This window comes from Notolepis coatsorum, assembly GCF_963971535.1.
Source record: "Notolepis coatsorum genome assembly, chromosome: 6".
NCBI classification, from domain to species: Eukaryota; Metazoa; Chordata; class Actinopteri; order Aulopiformes; family Paralepididae; genus Notolepis; species Notolepis coatsorum.
In genome coordinates, this window is record NC_140170.1 from 45,228,785 (window position 1) to 45,251,781 (window position 22,997).

The following is a 22,997-nucleotide window of genomic DNA, read 5'->3' on the forward strand; positions in this document are numbered from 1 at the left end:
AATGAGTGCTCCTGCTAGAGTCTTCAGGGTATTCTTGTTTACCAGTGAGGAGATCCGGTACAAGAATCGAGTTCGTTGGTTGACTTTTTTTATTACATTGGATGCCATTTTGTCACAGGAAATATTTGCCTCTAGGATGGAACCCAGGTAGGTAATATCTTCTTTCCTTGTGACAATATTGTCACCCACTGTAACTGAGAAGCCGTCGGTCTAGCTGAGTTTGTTATTTGAACCGAAGAGAATGGACTCTGTTTTGCCCATGTGTAATGATAGTTTGTTATCAGCGAGCCATATGCAGATTTTGCCTAGTTCTGAGCTGAGGGTTTTTTCAACCTGTAACTTGTTCTTGTCAGAGACCAGCAGGGCTGAGTCGTCCGCAAACAGGAACAAGTTGCAGTCACAAGCTGACGACATGTCATTTGCATAAATTAGGAACAGTAGCGGACCTAGTATGCTTCCTTGTGGAACACCACAGCTTACTGTGAGGGGGGGGGATAGGGTACCGTTTACCTCCACCATCTGCTCTCTCCCCTCCAGGTAGTATTGCATCCAGCTCACTGATAGATTATCAAAACCAATTGCTTTTAGCTTGTCAATCAGAATGGTGTGATTGACAGTGTCGAAGGCCTTTTGTAGGTCCAGCATGACCATGCCGCAGTATTTGCCCGCGTCCACCTCTTGTTTGATGTGGTCGTTTAAATAGAGAAGGCATGTGTCAGTGGAGTGGGATGTTCTGAAGCCAGATTGGAATTCGTAGATTAGATTTTTTTCCGCAAGGTATTTTTCGACCTGTTCGTATACAATTTTTTCCATGACTTTCGAGATGGAGGTAAGGATAGAAACAGGGCGGTAGTTGCCTGGGTCTAATTTACTGCCTTTTTTGTGCAGAGGGGTCACTCTCGCAATTTTGAAGTCCTTGGGGACGTGTCCCTGTTTTATGGAGAGGTTTATTATGTGTGATGACTGGGGTGATGGCGGCTGCTGAGTCTCTGAGGAATTTGGAGGGGATGTTGTCATGGCCAGTGGCCTTGTTGGGTTGGAGGGCGCTCAGTTTTTTGAGTACCTCATCTGTTGTTACCATTTCCAGTTTGAAGTCGTCTTTGTGGACCCCTAGGTTCTTGTAGTATGCTACTATGTGTTCTACCCCATAATGCCCTGAGTGGGAGGGTAGTTTGTTTACCAGTGTTGTGGCTATGTTTGTGAAGAAACTAAGTAATTGGCTACATCCAGCTTTTCTGTGATGAGCGTGTTGTCCGTCTTTATGTTTATGTTTGAGAATCTGGTTTTAAGTTTTTTACTGCAGCCTAGTTGGTTATTGAGTAATTTCCAAAGTTCACGTGGTTTGTTTTTGTTTTCCTCGGTTTTGTCATTGATGACATTTTTTTTTGCTGTTTTGATCATGGAGTTTACATCATTTCTTAGTCTGTTTCTTTCCAGTTTGAGTTCAGTCACGTGGGCTTGGAGTTCACTGCTCGTGCTTATGGTAAGCTTTGACTGACTTTTACGAAACTCAGAGCATTTTTTGTCTCTGGTTTTCATAGCGGTCAGTATTTCAGCGTGCATCCACGGCTCTGCGCGATCTTTTACCCTGGTGGTTCTTAGGGGGGCCATGTTGTTTAGTATCGTTGAAAATTTGGTTTTGAAGCCAAGCCATGTTTCTTCAACCAGTGTACCATTGAGCTCATCTGACCAGTCCAGACTCTCCAGTTCAAGGTTAAAGGCCTCGCTAGAGTAGGTTTTGAGGTCTCTAGATGTGACTGTTTTGTGACAGCCAGCCTTTTGTTTTAGCTTTTTGCGCGTACAGAATATCATATAATGATCACTTAACCCGCATGCTATAACCCCTTTATTGGCGATCTTGGACTTGTCAGAGGTCAGGATGAGGTCAATGGTAGTCTGAGTTGACTCACACACATGTGTGGGTTGTGTGATTAGTTGGCTGAGGCCGTGCAGATCACGGAAAAGAGTTAACCTAACTACTGAATACTACTCCAATAGGGTCCAGCTGCAGCTCCGGAGAAGAGTTAACCTAACTACTGAATACTACTCCAATAGGGTCCAGCTGCAGCTCCGGAGAAGAGTTAACCTAACTACTGAATACTACTCCAATAGGGTCCAGCTGCAGCTCTGGAGAAGAGTTAACGTAAGGTTATGTATATAACCAAGTTCTATGAATTCTGGTGACGCTCAGCGTCAGTCTGCACTAACCTCACTTCGTGCACATGCACTGAATAAAAAATCCACAATGTACCTTTACATACCAACATTCGTCTGGCCACACCCCTATCCGCTTACCTTCATAAGCAGGTGTGTGGCCATCTACTCGCCTCCTTCCCAAACGTTCACCACAAGGCGAGATCAAGGGCGTCACCAGAATTCATAGAACTTGGTTATATACATAACCTTACGTTCTATTTCATTCTGGCCTCCGCTCAGCGTCAGTCTGCACAAGAGGAGCTGAGCGGAAGCCAGAAGCTCGACAAATGTACCCCGCTGAGGCCCCCCACAACCATCAGACCGGGGAGGACCGAGCCCCCCGACCCTCCCTAATGGAGGGATACCCTCCCTATTAGAGGACGGGAGGGAGACGGATCCGACCGTGCGAAGAGGAACTCAAGCAACTCAACGCACAGGGTGAGCAGACCGTGGCTTGACCCCACGACTACCCACACGCACAACCCGCATGCCAACAGGGAACGAACGGAAGGAACAACCTCGTTACTGCCCCCAGAAATCACGGGGTCAAGAGCAAACTCAACCCCGTGGCAAGGCCGTAGCAGCGGAGCGCGAAGGAAGACCCAGACCCACTGAAGGGACTGGATCCCCTGGAAAAAGGGGGCCAGGAGAGGTCAATGATGCCAGGCATCAAGACCCCACCAGGCGGTCACTTAGTGACACCGCCCCCCACATCGCCAGCGTATTCGGACAGGGCCCCTCCAAGAGCGGGCCCTTTCCCCCCCATTAGTACGCCGCCTGGCACACTGACCCTGCAACACAGGCAGTCAGCATGGCCGTAAAGCACTCAAAAGGTTAACCAACGGAAGCAGGCAGCGCACCGGGGAAAAACCAGGCAGCAGGCTGTAGACCCGAGCCTGGAGCACTGCGGACGAGACAGGCGCCAAAGGGGTCAACTGAAAACAGCACCCCGGCGGAAGGGGCGTATGCTGGCATTGTTGCGCACCATGACAAAGCCTCCATAAAAAAAAAAACCACCCAGAGGGGTCGAGGCAGAGAAGGCTGACACGATTGGCAGACGTCATGAACGTGCAGGGGCACACTCAACCGGGTAACCCGGGAGTCGACTCTGCTCCAACACACCAGGGAATCAACCACCCTCTTGGTACCACATACGGTGGTTGTTCCTATAACCCCTCAAGAAAAACTCCAAAACACACCTGCGGGTATACACCAGCTATACCGCAGTACAAGTGTTTCAGTTTCCAAAAAGGGTTATCCCAGGCCTACGGTTTCAACTAAACATTACTTCGGACCGGGCCCGGCGGCACGGGAAGCACACAGGGTTACCAGAGGAGGTCCAGAAGACCACCCCAACAGCCCCCTCTTCGCCATGCGTGAGAGAGGAGCGAAAGAAAGAAGAACCAGCCCCTTATGATAGTGCCACGTGTACCCAACAAAGGATCTCCATAACGCCTAACCCTGTGACACCCGGGCCGACCCGGCATTTTTCCCCCCGAAAAAAGCACAAGTCCCTCAGGGTACCAGAACAGCAGATCTGCGTCCCCGGCGGACAACGGGTTAACTGACCTGGACCAGCGCGACCAGAATCAGTCCCGTGCCCTAACCACGCCGACATGCCCACTCCAGGAGAGGGGGTAGGTATGCGTGTCGATCTAAAACATGAAAAGAGGGCGCCACCCAGACGGTCCCATTTGTACCGCGCTCAGTGGCCCACCCCAAGGGCGTGAGACCCCTCTACCTATGTTCTGATCTATTGCGTTAACATCCCCCAGATATGAACGAGTATCCGTCGAGACCCAGTAACAGGCTCTCGGAAGAGGAAAAAATCCCCCATCCCAGTTGCCCTATAAAAACGCTGTTTTAATAACGAGCAACCAAGGCGTACTAGCCTCCCGCATGATTCTTAACAGAAACACCCCGAGCCAGCACTATGTATGCGTCGGGACCCAAACACATCAATGGATAGTCTAACCAGACCCCAACATTGTTCCTTCAAGTCGCCTGGGAGAACGACAAGAAGTTTGTCGTGCTTCATATTCTCCACTCTTTTTTTATTAAAAAAGAAAGAAACACCGACTGACATGAATCCCACGTGACGCAGCCGAGGGTAATTTTTTTTTACATTTTTACATCCCGCCACCCTCACCACAGAGGAGAGACGGGACTCCTCAGAGAGTCTTCCCAAGTGAGCCATAGATTGAAAAGTCACGGTAACATTGAGTCACATGACCAACAGACTCAAGTTACACGTATATCGAGCATAGTAGAACAGTAAGTTCTTACGCTCTGCCCCGACAACTTGACAACAACAGACCCTACATACGGGTCTAAAACTCACGTAAGCCGTCGTCCAATAGAAACGTGCCTAGTGACGTTTGCTATGATGGGGGGAAACCCAAGACTCAACCCCAAGCTGCCTAACAGCTTGGCCCTGACCGAATGAAAAGAAAGTCCAATAACCCCCTGACCAATCAGAAGAGGGAAGGAGGGGTTTATCCGGTACCCCCTCGCAAGCCCAACCCTTGCATACGACAACAACAAACAGCCATATGATACCTTCAGTAGCAAATGCTAATGAACAGCGCAAGCTAATTCAATGCACGCTAGCCACAGACACATCTGTGAACAGGGTTTATAGCAAGGCCAAGTTGTGTATGTGTGAACCCGACACCTGTATCTATGTTGTAAGACACAGAAAATCTGATAGAGAGAGAGAGCGGCTGAGCCGCGGTACGTTTTCATACGAGCATTACTGCAACCAACACAATAGTGTTGCAGCTCAATATCACTGTTTAAGCAACAGAGCACACAACTAACCTCTACCTTTATGTGAAGATTCAGGTCGAGGCAGAAAAACACCTTTTTCAACCGAGTGTAGGCTGCAGGCCTTGCTTAAGCTCTAACATGAATGTAACGTCTAGCCCTCCTATCAAACCCATACTAGCGAAAGATTCACACGTCGCATCCCCATCATATGTTTGGTGAATAAACACACAGTTTGTAACAAAAAATACAGTCCCTCCTTGGACTCTTTATTTCTTTCAACAAAATCATATTAGGGCCGGGAAGGGAACAGGGGGGGGACCACAGAGGGAAAAAGTCAATTATTTTTAGCGACGCCTGCCACGAGCCGCTCGGGATTTGTCACCCCGTGGAGCCCCGGAGGGACGGTAAACGATCGGCGGCTGGTCACGACGATCCCTACCGTCACCTCCGGGCGTAGATGGGCCGGCTACAGTGGCGGAGGCGCCCTCTCTCCTCCTGGCCTTCTTCGCCGAAGGTCCAGCAGTGGCGGTGGTAGCAGCGGCGGCCACGGCGGAGGAACCTCAACGACGCAGTGGCCATCTGACTCCACCGGCGACATCGGGCGGGGGGAAATGAGGCTGGAGCACGGAGCGCTCCTCCTGCATCTCCCTGCAGGTTGAGGTCATCAGCTGCAGTGCCGACCCGAATAGTCCAGCATCGGAGAGGGGTGCCGTCAGAAGTGGAGTCCTCTTCTTCTCCGGCACACACGCCTGCTCCAGCCAAAGGTGGCGCTGGATTAGAGTGGCCAGGGCACGCACTTTCCCAGCGGCTACAGCCTGTGGCTGAATCAGATGCAGGATGGCTCCTGCCGCCTGGGCGAGCTGATCATGTTGTAAATCAGTCAGCTCCGTGCCGCCCGTCAGTATTCCGGACATGAATCTTGCCAGCTGCGCGATGTTGGAAGTGGCAGCTAGAGATTGCGTCGCGGAGATAAATGACTGGTCACTCCAAAACGCCAACCGCCTCGCCGATTTCCCTTGGGGAACCGGCTTCCGTAACGGCTCCCACACCACCTCAGGACAAAGGAGCGCCGCCATCGGCCTATCAAGCCGAGGCACGCCCTCCTTCATGCCTTCTACCAAACCCACCCCCCTTGTGACTTGCACGTAGGCTGGAGTAAGGCCCATGATGTGGGAGACCACCTGTCCCTGACTGACGTAGGCCTCCATCGAGGGGAAAAATGGGCAGACAACGTCCACCCCTCTCACCCGGCGACGTTGCCATAGATGACCTATGAGATCGTCAGGGACAGGAACAGGCAGTGGCTGCGGCAGCGGCACGCCGTTTGCGACTGCCGCCGCCGCCATGAGCTCAGGGAACAAAGCACGCAGTTCCCCCTGCATACGTTCCCCCACCGAGCCCGCGTCCCTCACATGCAGCAGACTACTGGTTAAGGAGCCACATTCTGATGTGGCTGATAGCAGGGCATCCCGCCGCAGAGTCGGAGGTTCTAAACCAACATCTGCGGACGAGGAACCCCAAGGAGACATCTCACCCCCCTCCAGTGTTACCTGGACGGGCGGGAGACATGTCTCCACCGGGCCTTCGAACAAGAACCCGTCCGCTTCTACCATGTAGTCCTCTGTTTCCATCGGCCATGGAGAATCAGACGCATCCTCATCCGGCTCCAGCAACTCACCAAAACCAGGCCGTTCGCGTCTGCAAGCCACCATCTTGCGACGGGAGCGAGCTGACGCAAAAAGTTTGCATCTCAAATCCCCCGCAACCAAAGGCGCCGGCCGCCCAACAGCGGACGACTCCCCGGAAGCAGAGGAACCAGAGCCGGAACCAGGCCATCGCACAGGAGACGGCGCTGGTGCACCAGCTCCTTGGAGAGGCAAACTATCCATCGGACGCCTACCGGGCGTGGCTGCCGACCACGAGAGAGGCCTCAACCCCGCTCCAAGACGTACGACAGAGGCGGCAATGGAGAACCGCTGGTGAAGGGTGACGTTGCGAGCGCGACCCTCCGAGGTAAACATTATGACTTAGCTTTTTTCTTTTTAAATATATGAGAGAAGAAAAAAGCAAGAAAAAATATAAACACGTATCAACTTTCTTCAACTAAACAACCTCGTCAAGTGTGGGTATCTACCGAAGGCACTTCCTTGTGGTGAAAGTGAAGAAGGAGGCGAGTAGGTGGCCACACACCTGCTTATGAAGGTACTGTAAGCGGATAGGGGTGTGGCCAGACGAATGTTGGTATGTAAAGGTACATTGTGGATTTTTTATTCAGTGCATGTGCACGAAGTGAGGTTAGTGCAGACTGATGCTGAGCGGAGGCCAGAATGAAATAGAACTGGGGCTGTATTGCAAAAGCATAAACATAATTAACGCCCCTTGACACATAGAATATCTACGCACGGAATTAATTTGAAGGTAACATTGAGAAGGATTTGTTAGAAAACGATAATGACGGCCACTCTGATCAAGTCAGGAGAATAATAATAACCATTCACTGCCATCTAAAAATGAAAGTGAAATCTGCTACTTCCCTCAATGGAACGCTCGGATTATTAGTGCCATAATAATAGTAATAGTAAGTAGAATAATGAAAAAAAATAGAAGTGAATGAGACTAAAGTGGCGATTCATATGACAATGAGGATTTCTAACCTATAGATGTTTCTAACCTAGAATCCGCAAACTACTGTATAGCTTAGCCCCTTTCGTGACTGTGATGCACGCCAAGCGCCAACAAGGTTTGGCTGAGTGAATCCACAGTCCCTTGCTCCTCAATAGGAAACCAACCTAGATTTAGCGCAGGCGCATCAGGCACCCAATGCCGGAAATAAAGCTGTGTTGACCAGTTTATAAAAATTATTTAAAATGTTTATTCGTCCAATAAGTCAACAATATGTTGTTTAACTCCACCTCTCGCGGATGGCATTAGGACGAAGAGGAGGAACTGTATAAATTATTTCCCTCCACTGTCATGATGTGACACAGGTTGAGTGGATTTCTCATGAAAATGCATGCAAAGTGCACCAAGTGCCAATTGGCAATCCTTAACCCTTAGGGCACTCATTGAAATACTTGAAAATTCAAAATTTAAACCCTAGGGTGTCATTGGAGTGTTATTACAAGATATTTTTTCAATTGTACTTTTCTTTCCAAAATTTGTAATTTTCATGTTGCAAATCAAGGTAATTGAAATGTTCATATAGGGTTCCTTGCTGGTCTAGGGTAAAATATCAATATCAATGAAGTGTTCAAATATGGTTCCTCGCCCTTCGAGGGGAAAACATTTTCCAGAAAGTGTATGTATAAGAAATATAACAAAACACATATACAATTGAAAGAATATTTATTTTTAAACATCATCAGAGGTGTTGGGGTTGCCTGGAAGTACTGAGCTTCTACGGGGGGGGGGGGGGTGAGACGTGACTGGCCTCTGGCTGCTGGCACTCCTGAACACCTGGATCCTGAAGTGCATCAGTGACGGGCCCTTCTCAGCAAGCGATGACCCTGTTGTGAGGCTGACATCATCAACATAGTCACACGTACCACAAGGGACAGCCTTCTTCTCCATCTCCTTGATGGACTTGAGTAGGGCTGCAACGATTAGTCGACATAATCGACGACGTCGATCATAAAAACTTGTCGACGCAGATTTTTTATTTTTTTGCACTACCTATCTTTGTGAAAGTGGCTTCTCAGCTCTGGTCCAGCTGAAGACTTCTTAGCTTAACATAACAGACCGACAGTAAGTTTGGGGGAACTAATGGGATAACTGGGGTTGCAACAAAAGTGCAACTAGGGCTAAAAACACAATGAAATAAAAGAATAATAATAATAATAATAATAATAATAAATAGTAATATCCTTCTTAGCAGACTTCTTAGCTTAACATCCCAGGGAACTAATGGGATAACTGGGGATGTTGTTTGCGCCTGACAAGAGTCTCAAAGTCTGGGGTGATGGTAGACAAAGCAACTCTGAGGTCATGCTTGGTTTCAAAACCAAATTCTCAGCAATACTAAACGACATGGCCCCCCTAAGAACCACCAGGGTAAAAAATCGCGCTGAGCCGTGGATGCACTCCGAAATACTGGCCGCTATGAAAACCAGAGACAAAAAATGCTCTGAGTTTCGTAAAAGTCAGTCAAAGCTTACTAAAAGCACGAGCAGTGAACTCCAAGCCCACGTGACTGAACTCAAACTAGAAAGAAACAGACTAAGAAACGACGTAAACTCCATGATCAAAACTGCAAAAAAGAATTTCATCAATGACAAAACTGAGGAAAACAAAAACAAACCACGTGAACTTTGGAAATTACTCAATAATCAACTAGGATGCAGTAAAAAACTTAAAACCAGATTCTCAAACATAAACATAAAAACGGACAACACGCTCATCACAGACAAGCTGGATGTAGCCAATTACTTAAACATTTTCTTCACAAACATAGCCACAACACTGGTAAACAAACTACCCTCCCACTCAGGGCTTTATGGGGTAGAACACATAGTAGCTTACTACAAAAACCTAGGGGTCCGCAAGGACGACTTCAAGCTGGAAATGGTAACAACAGATGAGGTACTCAATAAACTGAGCGCCCTCCAACCTAACAAGGCCACTGGCCATGACAACATCCCCTCCAAATTCCTCAGAGACTCAGCAGCCGCCATCACACCAATCATCACACACATAATAAACCTCTCCATAAAACAGGGACACGTCCCCAAGGACTTCAAAATTGCGAGGGTGACCCCTCTGCACAAAAAGGGCAGCAAATTAGACCCAGGCAACTACCGCCCTGTTTCTATTCTCACCTCCATCTCGAAAGTCATGGAAAAAATAGTCTACGAACAGGTCGAAAAGTACCTAGCGGAAAAAAATCTAATCTACGAATTCCAATCTGGCTTCAGAACATCCCACTCCACTGACACATGCCTTCTCTATTTGAATGACCACATCAAACAAGAGGTGGACGCAGGCAAATACTGCGGCATGGTCATGCTGGACCTACAAAAGGCCTTTGACACGGTCAATCACTCCATTCTGATTGACAAGCTAAAAGCAATTGGTTTTGATAGTCTATCAGTGAGCTGGATGCAATCCTACCTTGAGGGGAGGGAACAGATGGTGGAGGTAAACGGTACCCTATCCCCCCCCCTCACAGTGAGCTGTGGTGTTCCACAAAGAAGCATACTAGGACCGCTACTGTTCCTAATTTATGCAAATGACATGTCGTCAGCTTGTGACTGCAACTTGTTCCTGTTTGCGGACGACTCAGCCCTGCTGGTCTCTGACAAGAACAAGTTACAGGTTGAAAAAACCCTCAGCTCGGAACTAGGCAGAATCTGCATATGGCTCGCTGATAACAAACTATCATTACACATGGGCAAAACAGAGTCCATTCTCTTCGGTTCAAATAACAAACTCAGCAAGACCGACGGCTTCTCAGTTACAGTGGGTGACAATATTGTCACAAGGAAAGATGAAATTACCTACCTGGGTTCCATCCTAGAGGCTAATCTCTCCTGTGACAAAATGGCATCCAATGTAATAAAAAAAGTCAACCAACGAACTCGATTCTTGTACCGGATCTCCTCTCTGGTAAACAAGAACACCCTGAAGACTCTGGCAGGAGCACTCATTCAGGGGTACTACGACTATGCTTGCACCTCATGGTACCAAAGCACCTCAAAGGCGCTAAAAACAAAATTACAAACATCTCAAAACAAACTGGTCAGACTACTGCTTGACCTTACTCCTAGAACCCACCTCACCCCTGCCCACTTTGACAACCTAGGATGGCTTAGAGTAGACGACAGAGTACAACAACTTGCAATGGGCCTGGTCTACAAGATACACTACACGACCAAGGTACCCATGTACATGTCAAAATACTTCCCAAAGGTCAGTGAATACCACGATCACAACACCAGAGGGAGCTCCACAAATCATGTTAAACCCAGATTCGGCTCAAATAAGGGACTAAACACGTTTCGCAATTATGCCACATCAATGTGGAACGCCCTACCCAAAGCTGTAAAGGAATGTGGATCACTACCCACTTTCAAAACCTCTCTCAAGGGACACCTATGGGAGACTGCAATTCAACACTGGCCCCTGTAAATATCCTAACCCAACCCCCTCCAATGTACAGTCATTTACCTAGTATGGTTTTGTCAATAGTTCAATGTACAATTGTGTTTGTTTGTACAGTGTCTCCTCCCCCCCCCCCCTCAATGTACAGTGTTACTTGTTTATACAGTGTGCCCCCCGCCCCCCCCCCCCCCAACCACCTCCAATGTAAATTACCCAGTATGGTTGTCAATATCCCAATGTACCCAACCCCCCCCACCCAACCTCCTCCAATGTACAGTTTCTACGTCAAATGTATATACTCCCTTTTCTTGACTCCTTCTGTATCACAAACAGTACTGTATTTGCAAATCTGGTATGTCATAAATGTATAGATGTAGCAGTACTGACTATCTGTATGTCATGTATGTCATATATGTCTATATGAATTGAAAATGGGGGACCCTGATGGAAACAAGACAAACGTCTTTCTCAGGTCTGCATCCCCTTAACAATTGTATGTATTGAGCCGTACTGTATTGTACCCATTCTGCAATCTGTTAAATAAAGTTTTCATTCATTCATTCATTCATGCTCAATGTCCAATCTGTTCCTCTGCTTTGTCTTCAGCTGGACCAGAGCTGAGAAGCCACTTTCACAAAGATAGGTAGTGCAAAAAATATATATAAATATATATATATATATATATATATAATTTTTTTTCGATTAGTCGACTAATCGAAAAAATAATCGACAGATTAGTCGACTACCAAAATAATCGTTAGTTGCAGCCCTAGACTTGAGTGGAGGTACCTGCTGAAGTACTTGAATGGAGTCCCAACAAAGTCAGGGGTGCTGGTGCTGGCATGGGCATGCTGCCTTGTCCCGGTCAACCTTCTTCCAGGTGGTTTACCCTGGCTTCAGGCTTCCTCTTCTTGGTGGGCCTCTTGGCTTGTGGTAATGGCTGGTCTTCGTTGTCATCGTCGTCATCAGTGTCATCCTCCTCAAGCACCTCCACTGCAGGCCGCACGCATGTCCTCTTGTGAGAGGGACACTCAGGCCTGGAGTGTCCAGGTTGTGGGTGGGTGGGGTGTAGTCGTGTCCTCTTGTGAGAGGGACACTCAGGCCTGGAGTGTCCAGGTTGTGGGTGGGTGGGGTGTAGTCGTGTCCTCTTGGGAGAGGGACACTCAGTACATTTAGAAAAAAATAGAAATAAAATGTGTGTCCCGACCCCACTTCTATGTTTCAATAAATTATTTGCATTTAAAACTATTAACACTGACTCATTCCTTCAGTCCACTAAAAATTATGCTAATATTCTTTATGTTGTTTATGATATTAATTGAAAATAGCATATGAAAGTATTATATGTAATAATAACACATGGCGATATACTAAAAAGCTATTTATGATTTTTGGCTAGTAAAAAATCTGCCCGGCTGGTACTTTTAAAAATCTACCAGACAAATGGCTGGTAAATCAAAAAGTTAAGTTTGTTCCCTGGTACATACTGTACATTTTGCTAGTCTTAGGTGAACAGGGCATATGATCAAATATGGTGCCACCATCCAATGCACTATTGAGTACTATTGTCTTGTGTCATTATGCATGATTTGTAATAAAACACCGTAAATATGGCTTAGTAGATGCATTGGGCATATGTCTATAATTGTCACTTGTGCTAGTCGTATAGGTGAACAGGGCATATTATCAAATATGGTTGCTAGCATTTTTCATGCAGAGCAGAGGGCTCACTAATGTCTAGAAGTCCTACACAAACAATATAATATATGTGATCATTTAGCACAACTATTCAGTGACATAATATGTGAGTTTCATCAACTTACCATTGTTGGTTACTTGGTTTTGATTGTATCACTTTAAGTGTGTGGGAGTAGGTGGAGGCACACAGGTGCACAAAATAAATTCTGGAAGAACGCTGAAGTTTGAAATGCCCCAGGCCACTGCTGATTGGTCAGATGCCATTGTTTGACGTTCTGTGATGTAGCCACGTTTCCCCTGATTGGCTGAGAGAAATCCATGTTGTTCTTCAACCCCACAGAGAGGCAAGGGGGCAGAACGAGGCATGTTAAGTTACCAAATATGGTTCCCTGTCACGTTCCTAGGCCCGGTCCTGGCGCGTCTATACTTTCCGTAGCCGCATTTCTGGCAAGACGCTCTCTGATTGGCCGACGCCTGTTTCTACACTTGTTAAGCTTAGGCACTCTTTCGAAGTTGGTTAAGGTTAGAGTTTGTCTTAGAGTGTGACGGCAAGTTCTTTCGACGGTTAAGCTTAGGCACTCTTTCGAAGTTGGTTAAGGTTAGAGTTTGTCTTAGAGCATGGCGATAGAATGCCAGGTAGTTTACAGGCTGTTCGATGCGGAAATGGGAAAAAACACAGCTCGTCACGCGATTGGGCAACAGTGGCCAATCAGAGAGCGTCTGCCAGAAATGCGGCTACGGAAAGTATAGATGCGGTCCTGGCGGGACTGGTTCAGACACTTTGCATCACGTCATAACTCACTTGCTTACGTTAATTAATGGTATGATTAATGGGATGTCACTGTGTATATTGTTGAACTTCCCCACCCTGGTGTGAATTGGTTTCCCTGTGTAGTGTTGTTGGTGTATTGTTTATTGGTAGTGTGTTGTTTTGCTCTGTGCCTGTCTCTCCCCAACTGGGGGCAATTAGTAATTAGGGTTGCTATTTATGTGTGGGTTGCCCTCACCTGGGTGTGGAGACATTCCTTCATGTTACCTGGTCCTGTGCTGTCTGTATCATACGTCGTTGTTCCTGTGCTGTATGTATCGTCCTATTAGTGTTGCTCTGTCCAAAAGTAAATATTAGTTTCTATTTTGTCTTCTTTGTTTTCGTGCGTTATGTAGTTTTCTGGTTAGGTTTGGTTTATGGTGTCAGCACGGCTGTGCCTATTGTTGTACTCGTATGTACTTTTGAGTAAATGAATTGTGATTGTCAACTCCTGCCTCATCTCCCTGCTTATTCTTCCTGCTGCCTTGGGTTCTACCACCACGTATCGTATCGTAACAGTTCCCCGCCCGATAAAGGGAAGTCAAGTCATAAACAGTAAGTGTTGTGAAGGGCCAGATTAAACCGAATATATATTTATTTATATATATATATTTAATTGTATTTGTATATTCTCTAATATTCCCTGATATCCCTTGTATATTCCTTGTACAATATGCATTGAATATCCATTCTAGCCTACTGAACATCCCATAATAGTCTCCATTCTACTATTGGTCGAGACCTTGGTGCCAGGCTGCCATACCCCTCAGACCCAGTTCAAACGTACCGCTCCACATGTACGAACAAGTCCTAGTTCCGCGTAGGAATCTGGCTACCGCACCACTAATGGGACTATTTGTTCATAGTGCGTATATATACTGCGCTACTAAAGTAGGACTTTCTTTTCAGTCCAGTTTCTTACCCTCCAATAGAGTCACAGACGTAAAGCCTCCCCGCGACGCCACGTGTGGGAGTAAGGCCAAGTTCGCCTACCATCGGTATTGAGACATCGTGTATATTAATATTTGAATAGTCATATTTGGCACTATATCGTCGAGTTGGACGTAGTCTATTAAGCTAATAATAGTCTGTTAATATATAGTGCTTCGTGCGGTGAGAATACTACCGTAGTCAGTACCCCATCGTTTCGGGCAGAGAACTGGCTGCTTACCCAGGGTGGTTGACCCCATGTGAAGCTGCACCCGAGGAGCCCCAGAGCCGACGAGCGAGTGGACCTGTATACCGGATTATTCTACCGACGACAGCCCGCCTTCCCAGGCACGGATTATGCTTTGTATACTTTGATTATTCCATGGATAAAGACCCCCGACACTGCCGTGTGTTGGAACCCCCCCCCCTGGAGAGGACGCATGGTGAGGAGACGCTCTGCAAGACGAGGTCGCTTCACGTCTCTCCCCCGTGGACCGGAGAGAGCCGGCCCACAAAGAGTCCACCTGCTTTCATCTGTGGTCCAAGGATCGCCGGCGCATTGAACGGCACTACAGTGGGTTCACCTGGGATACCCTTGGCCGGACGAGGCAGCCGGATTCTACCCCCCCCCCCTCCTACTCCTGTCGGCTTACAAGCGACCGGATTAACCCCCTCTAGTGTATCTAGTATATAATCATTAAAGTATCATTGCTGTTATTCCTTAACTATTCCAGGTCGTATATTTACCACCTGCGCCTTCAGAGATTGGACATTCTCTATTGATATACCGACGAATACTCTTTGCCATAAAAGTGCATACTATTTCAATTCATAAATGTAATTAAGTGATTAAGTGCTTATTCTACACACCATCGCTGTGTAGAAATAAAGACCTGTTTCTAATTCGTACATTTGTGTTGGATCCGTTTCATCTACGTGAGAGTGTTCATGATAATATATTTATGCCGTGTACTGGGTGGCCGAATATTAAGTACAAAGGTAGTGGTAGTAAGTATCATATCTAGTAATACAGTCAGGGAATTGTACCCCTCAGTTACAATTGGTCCTTCGAGCCGGAGGGTAATTAGTGTAATATTAATATAGTGTTATTAATATTGAAATGGCCTATGATGAACACTCCACGAAACGATCCTCCTAACCAATGCCCGCAGCGCGAACGACGGCTCCCTCAGTACTTAGAGGCTTACGCTGTCAGTCAACAACCTAGTCTTCTACTAACAGTAAACGCGGTAAAACTAGAAAGTAAAAGTATGTCTAACCCCAACGCCCAGACTACCCCGACCATAGAGGCCCCTACGGGCTCTAATGTAACTGACCAAGTTCACGGTGGGGACCAGTGGGAACCAGACATGACTTCACACCCCGCCAGTACTGAAGAAGTAGTCCCCGATGAGTCCCGGGAGGAATACAACGCTACCGAGAGAGAACTCGGCACGGAAGAAGACGGGGAGAGCACCGTGGAGATAGAACTCCAAGGCTCCGCAAGGAGTACCCCGAGGGAAGGCTCCCCTATACAACCGCCTTCTCCCAGCGAGGCAGAGAGGACCCTACAGCAGGCCTTCCTCATCAGCCTGAACGCCGCTGCTGAACGCGACCGACTGCAGATCCAGCAGCGAAGCGAACACGAGCAGATACGTCTAGAAATAAGACGCATTCAGATGGAGGAGAATGTGGCCCGAGAACGAGCCGGTGCTTAACGGGACGCAGCGCGCGACAGACAGCAGTCGCAACTAATAGAACAGCTGATCAGACGGACAACACCCTCTCCCTCCGCCAGAGGCTCCAGGAACTCGTCTAGACACACCTCCAGGGCGGCATCCCCTAGCCGAGTAAACAACCCTGAACTTGACCAACAGACGAGGTCTATACCCCCCACAGACCACCTCCCCCCACCGGTCCAAGCGAGACCTAGCAACCGGGAAGGAGCAGCATATCCTGTGGAGAGGCTAAACCAGAGACTACAAGCACTGGATGACCTAACTGAAGACGAAGAGGAAGAGGAGGAGAACCACGCCCGAAGACAGCACAGTACTCTACCGGACCAGGAGGCCCGGTACAGCCCAGGCTATACTCCCGCGGAGCTGCGCTACAGACCCCCGACTCTATACCCGGGTGAGCACGACGCACGACCCGCACCGAGGAACAGCACCTGGACAAGCGGGCCATGGTACACTGCCGGTACCAGCCCATACCAAGGAGCGGGAGGAGACTCGCCTAGGAGGCCTCTCCCCCAACGCTCGCCGATGTATCCACAGTCAGCGTCATACATTGGCACGCCTATGGTACCCGACTTCACCCAAGAGAACCGGGCCCAGTATACAGAACTCCGCATGTGTCTGGAGACCATGTTGGTGGATGTATTGGATGAACGCCACAAATACGCCATCCTACTGAAGCACTTAAAGGTACCCCGCGCACATAATATAGCGCTCGCCTACGCGACTTCCACCACCCCATACACAGCAGCGCTGGTAGCATTGGACCAGAGGTATGGGCGCATATGGGATTACGTGATCCAGGAGATCCGACACATCGACCGCTTACCCCCAGCAATAGACAATCGAGCACTGGACGACCTGTCCATCAGAGTGCAGTCCCTGGTAGGGATGTTGGGAGCGCAAAGAGAGAAGGGGAGGCATGAACTTTACGCCAACTCAAATGTGGAAAGGATCCTGGAGAAGCTGCCGCCCGCTCGTCAGGAGCGCTTTAGGCGGCAGAGGGACCACAGAGACCCGAATGGCCCCGAACCGAACCTCCTCGATCTAGCAGACTTCCTGGCGAGAGAAGTCAGCAGCCTACGGCTAGATACATTCGGACGGAGCACCCCTGGCTCCAGAGAAGGAACCAGACGACTAAATGATGGAAGAAGATCGGTGACTGTGATGCACCAATCGGAGTCAGTACCGAGCAGCAGGAGCCACAGTACCCCCTCCAGAACGGAGAAGTGGAAGATAGTGTGCCCCTACTGTGAGAAAGAACACTGGCTAGCGCAATGTGACTCCTTCCCCAAGCTGAACGCGGAGGAAGCAGGTCAATGGATAAAGTCCAACAAGCGCTGTTTTCGCTGTGCGCGCTCACACATGGCAGCCGAATGCCGCTTAAAGAAAAGGTGCACCAAGTGCGATGGAGCCCATCTGGACATACTTCACGACAGTAACAGACGGCGCCCTTCACCTGCACCATCCAGCTGCAAAGCGAGCGTCATGTACATCGATCCCGCCAGCAGCAGTGGAACCCGAGTACTCCTAAAAGTAGTGCGTGTGACACTAAGCTACCAGAATAAAGTCCTGGACACTTACGCCGTCCTCGATGACGGGTCAGAGAAGACCCTGCTGCTCGCCTCCGCTGCGGCCCAGCTAGGGCTGCGGGGAAGCGAAACCCAAATGACAATTCGGACAATAAGACGAGATTTGAAGACGATAAAGGGCGAGAATGTCTCATTCTCTATCGCAGCAAGCGGCCAGCCTGAGCGACGGTACCAGATTGCAGACGCTTTCACCAGCCAAGAAATAGGACTGTCGCGGTACACATACCCCGTCGCCAAGCTGATGGAGAAATATGCACATCTGCGCAAGTTACCGATCCCGCTCATAGACAATGCTATGCCGACCCTGTTGATAGGCTCCGACCATGCAGACCTCATTGTCCCGATAGACCGGGTTCATACCGGACCCCGAGGCTGTCCTGCAGCAGTCGAGACCCGTTTGGGATGGACTCTCCAAGGCCCGCTCGCCAAATCTCTCAACCGAAGTACAGCCACTAGATGTCTCCACTCCCGAGTCACAGAGGGAGAAACCGCACTCCTGCAACACGTAGAGCGGCTATGGACCTTGGAACAAATGCCCTTTAAGAACGGAAAGAAAGACATTCGCTCTAAAGATGACATTTACGCCATTCACCTCCTCGAGACAGGGACCAAGAGAGTCCCGGTCAACGGCGTGTTGAGATACGCCACGCCACTCCTGCGGCGAGAAGGAATGCCTACTTTCCACGCCAAGACAGACGCCACAGAACGGTACCTGCTGAACACGGAGCGGCGCTTAGCCAAGAACCCCGCCCAAGAGAGTGTATACCGCGCTGAGATTGAGAAGCTCATCACAGCGGGACACGTCACAAAGATGGACATTAAAGAGGCTGACCAGACCACTGAATCGTGGTACGTGTCCCACCACAAGGTCCATCACAACGGTAAAGACCGCATAGTATTTAACTGCAGCTACCAGATCGGATCCCAAAATCTAAATAAAGAGTTACTGCCCGGTCCCACACTCGGCCCCTCCCTACTCGGCGTTCTACTCCGCTTCCGCCAGGAAAAGGTGGCCATCAGCGGGGACATTAAAGGAATGTTCCTGCAGGTGAGATTAGTAGAGGCGGACAAGCCCCTGTTACGGTTCCTATGGAGAGAGAAGCCAGGAGATGAGCACCCAGCCATCTACCAATGGGAAGTCCTCCCCTTCGGAACGACGTGCAGCCCCTGCTGTGCGACATTTGCACTACAGAAACATGTAGCAGAGGACCCAGCAGCAGACGAAGAGGTCCGACACAGCGTAAAGAACAGCTTCTACGTAGACAACTGTCTACAAAGCCTTTCAACCCAGGAAGAAGCCGAGGCTCTCCTGATTAAACTCTGCGCCTCATTGATCAAAGGCGGCTTTGATCTCAGGCAGTGGGCCAGCAGCGATCCGCAAGTACTGCGCAGCCTCTCCTCCGAGGACAAGGCAGCCAGCAGCGAGACCTGGATGGCTACAATCCCGGGAGAAGCCCAGGAGATGACCCTGGGATTGGTGTGGCGATTCAAAACAGATTCGCTTCACTACAGACACAAGCCCCTGACTACGGAGCAGGGAAGGCCGGCGGCGGCGCCGACCACCAGACGGAGTGTGTACACAACACTCGCCCGACAATATGACCCGCTAGGATGTATTCTACCGTACACCACCAGGGCAAAAATGATTGTACGAGCATTGTGGGACAAGGACCAGGGCTGGGACGACCCCATTCCCGCACACCTTGCATCCACCTGGAGAGAGTGGGAGATGGAGCTCCACTCACTCCCAGGCGTTAATATGCGCCGAAGCTACTTCCCACCCACGGTGAGGCCAGAGACATGTAAAATGGACTTACACGTCTTCAGTGACGCCTCAGAGGTCGCATACGGATCAGTAGCCTACTTGCAGGCCCAAGACCAGGGGGGAGAGATCTACACAGCATTTGTCCTCGCCCGCTCGAGAATAGCCCCACGCAAGCAACAATCTATCCCACGTCTAGAGCTCTGCGCAGCCCTAGCCGGAGCGCACCTAGCCACGCTCATCCAACGTGAGCTCACCATACCGGTGTCTAGAACAATCCTGTGGTCAGATTCCACGACGGTACTCGCCTGGATCAAATCGGACTCATGCAAGTACAAAGTCTTCGTGGGAGTCAGAGTCACCGAGATTCAAGACTTAACCGAAGAGTTAACCGGAGAAACAGAGTGGCGCTACGTTGATACAAAACAGAACCCAGCTGACGTCATCACCCGGGGGATCCCCCTGGATGACCTCACCCGTCGCAATGTCTACAGTGACGGCCCCGCATTCCTAAGACTCCCGGAAGGACAGTGGCCCATGCCTATCCCGAGGGAAGCAAGTCCAGAGGAGGTGGAAAATAAGAAGTCTGTGTTCTGTGGATTGAGCACCGTAGCCTCCACCGACCCTAACATAGACGATTGCACGTCCATAGAGAGTGCACAACAAAGAACATTCCTGCGGTACCACCCGGAGTGCAAGTCCCCCGCTGATATGTCAGCAGCTAACTACGAGGAAGCAGAATTGCTTCTACTGCAGCGAGCCCAGAGAGACTCGTTCCCCGATGAATTGGCCTGTCTACAGGGAGGAAAGCCCGTCCCATCCGACAGCAGATTAATTCACCTGGCCCCCGAGAGCGACGCTCATACCCTCATCAGAGTGGGTGGTCGCCTACGCAGAGCCCCCAATCTACCGGATGACATTAAATACCCGATCGTATTGAACAGCCGACACAAGGTCACAGAGCTGATTATAAAGAAATACGATGAGGATGTACATCACGCAGGAGCAGAAAGAGTCTTCGCGGAAATCAGACGTCGTTACTGGATCCTACAAGGAAGAGAGGCGGTACGACGCTTCCAGCGAACATGTCTAGACTGCCGCAAGTGGCGCGCGCAGCCCAGCATACCAAGGATGGCTGACCTTCCTCCATGTCGCCTCCGAATCGGTGACAAGCCATTCCACTCAACGGGTATGGACTGCTTTGGCCCGCTGCACATAAAGAAAGGAAGAGGAACCAAGAAGCGGTGGGGTATTGTATTCAAATGCATGACCACCAGAGCGATACACATCGAGCTTCTCCCGACCATGAGCACAGACTCATTCCTTATGGCCTTCCGAAGATTCACATCACGGAAAGGAAGACCGTCTACCCTATTGTCCGATCATGGGACAAACTTCAAAGGCGGCGAAAGAGAGCTGAGAGAGAGCTTCCAAGCTATGGGCCCAGAACCTAAGACCCACCTCGCTCCAGCACAGGTTGATTTCCAATTCAACCCCCCAAACGCACCCCACTTCGGTGGCACTTGGGAACGAGAAGTGTGCTCCATAAAGACAGCCCTGTACGCAGTACTTGGGGCCCAGACTGTGGCGGAAGAAGTCCTAATGACAGTCCTCACGGAGATTGAGGGAGTACTTAACACGAAGCCCCTCGGATATGTCTCCAGTGATGTGGCGGATATCGACCCAGTTACCCCCAACACACTCCTGATGGGGCGGCTAGATCCTGCATTACCCCAGACAATGTACCGGCCTGAAGAAGCGAACGGCCGACGAATGTGGAGGTACAGCCAAGTATTAGCCGACAAGTTTTGGAACAGTTTCCTACTGCACTACCTACCGTCTCTACAGACCCGCCAGAAGTGGGTAAAGGAGAGAGACAATTTGACAGAAGGAACAGTCGTCATGATTATTGATCAATCACTGCCCAGAGCTATGTGGCCGGCCGGCCGCGTAAGCAAAGTGATCACCGGTGCCGACGGCAAGGTCCGAGCAGCTGAAGTGCTCGTCCAGGGTCGCACTTACACCCGTCCCGTGGCAAGGCTCATAGAACTGCCTCGACTCCCAGACACAATCGATGATGACCATGACCCTACAACCCTATGACTTTGTGAAGTTGACTGACCCCTACAGCAAACCCTTATGTGTAAATAGACAACGCGATTAATCTGTCTCTGTTTAACTGATTAGGTCTGGGACCTATTCAGGGGGTGGCTGTTGTGAAGGGCCAGATTAAACCGAATATATATTTATTTATATATATATATTTAATTGTATTTGTATATTCTCTAATATTCCCTGATATCCCTTGTATATTCCTTGTACAATATGCATTGAATATCCATTCTAGCCTACTGAACATCCCATAATAGTCTCCATTCTACTATTGGTCGAGACCTTGGTGCCAGGCTGCCATACCCCTCAGACCCAGTTCAAACGTACCACTCCACATGTACGAACAAGTCCTAGTTCCGCGTAGGAATCTGGCTACCGCACCACTAATGGGACTATTTGTTCATAGTGCGTATATATACTGCGCTACTAAAGTAGGACTTTCTTTTCAGTCCAGTTTCTTACCCTCCAATAGAGTCACAGACGTAAAGCCTCCCCGCGACGCCACGTGTGGGAGTAAGGCCAAGTTCGCCTACCATCGGTATTGAGACATTGTGTATATTAATATTTGAATAGTCATATTTGGCACTATATCGTCGAGTTGGACGTAGTCTATTAAGCTAATAATAGTCTGTTAATATATAGTGCTTCATGCGGTGAGAATACTACCGTAGTCAGTACCCCATCGTTTCGGGCAGAGAACTGGCTGCTTACCCAGGGTGGTTGACCCCATGTGAAGCTGCACCCGAGGAGCCCCAGAGCCGACGAGCGAGTGGACCTGTATACCGGATTATTCTACCGACGACAGCCCGCCTTCCCAGGCACGGATTATGCTTTGTATACTTTGATTATTCCATGGATAAAGACCCCCGACACTGCCGTGTGTTGGAACCCCCCCCCCTGGAGAGGACGCAAGGTGAGGAGACGCTCTGCAAGACGAGGTCGCTTCACGTCTCTCCCCCGTGGACCGGAGAGAGCCGGCCCACAAAGAGTCCACCTGCTTTCATCTGTGGTCCAAGGATCGCCGGCGCATTGAACGGCACTACAGTGGGTTCACCTGGGATACCCTTGGCCGGACGAGGCAGCCGGATTCTACCCCCCCCCCCTCCTACTCCTGTCGGCTTACAAGCGACCGGATTAACCCCCTCTAGTGTATCTAGTATATAATCATTAAAGTATCATTGCTGTTATTCCTTAACTATTCCAGGTCGTATATTTACCACCTGCGCCTTCAGAGATTGGACATTCTCTATTGATATACCGACGAATACTCTTTGCCATAAAAGTGCATACTATTTCAA

At 49.3% G+C, this 22,997-nt stretch overlaps 2 protein-coding genes across 2 annotated transcripts in view; both read right to left on the reverse strand.

Annotated features, from left to right (window-relative positions):
- LOC311229454 (E3 ISG15--protein ligase HERC5-like) overlaps positions 1-8,535 on the reverse strand; it is a gene marked incomplete at both ends in the record, with an annotated part of 38,865 nt that extends 30,330 nt beyond the window's left edge. Inside the window, one exon of the mRNA XM_084315535.1 lies at positions 8,511-8,535. Within this exon, the coding sequence (XP_084171661.1) occupies positions 8,511-8,535 (25 nt within the window). The remainder of the gene's footprint in view (positions 1-8,510) is intronic.
- A 3,391-nt stretch (positions 8,536-11,926) lies between these two features.
- Positions 11,927-22,997, reverse strand: part of LOC311229455 (Wilms tumor protein homolog) — a gene marked incomplete at both ends in the record, with an annotated part of 51,273 nt that continues 40,202 nt past the window's right edge. The window contains one exon of the mRNA XM_084315536.1: positions 11,927-12,098. Coding sequence (XP_084171662.1) covers positions 11,927-12,098 — 172 coding nt within the window. The remainder of the gene's footprint in view (positions 12,099-22,997) is intronic.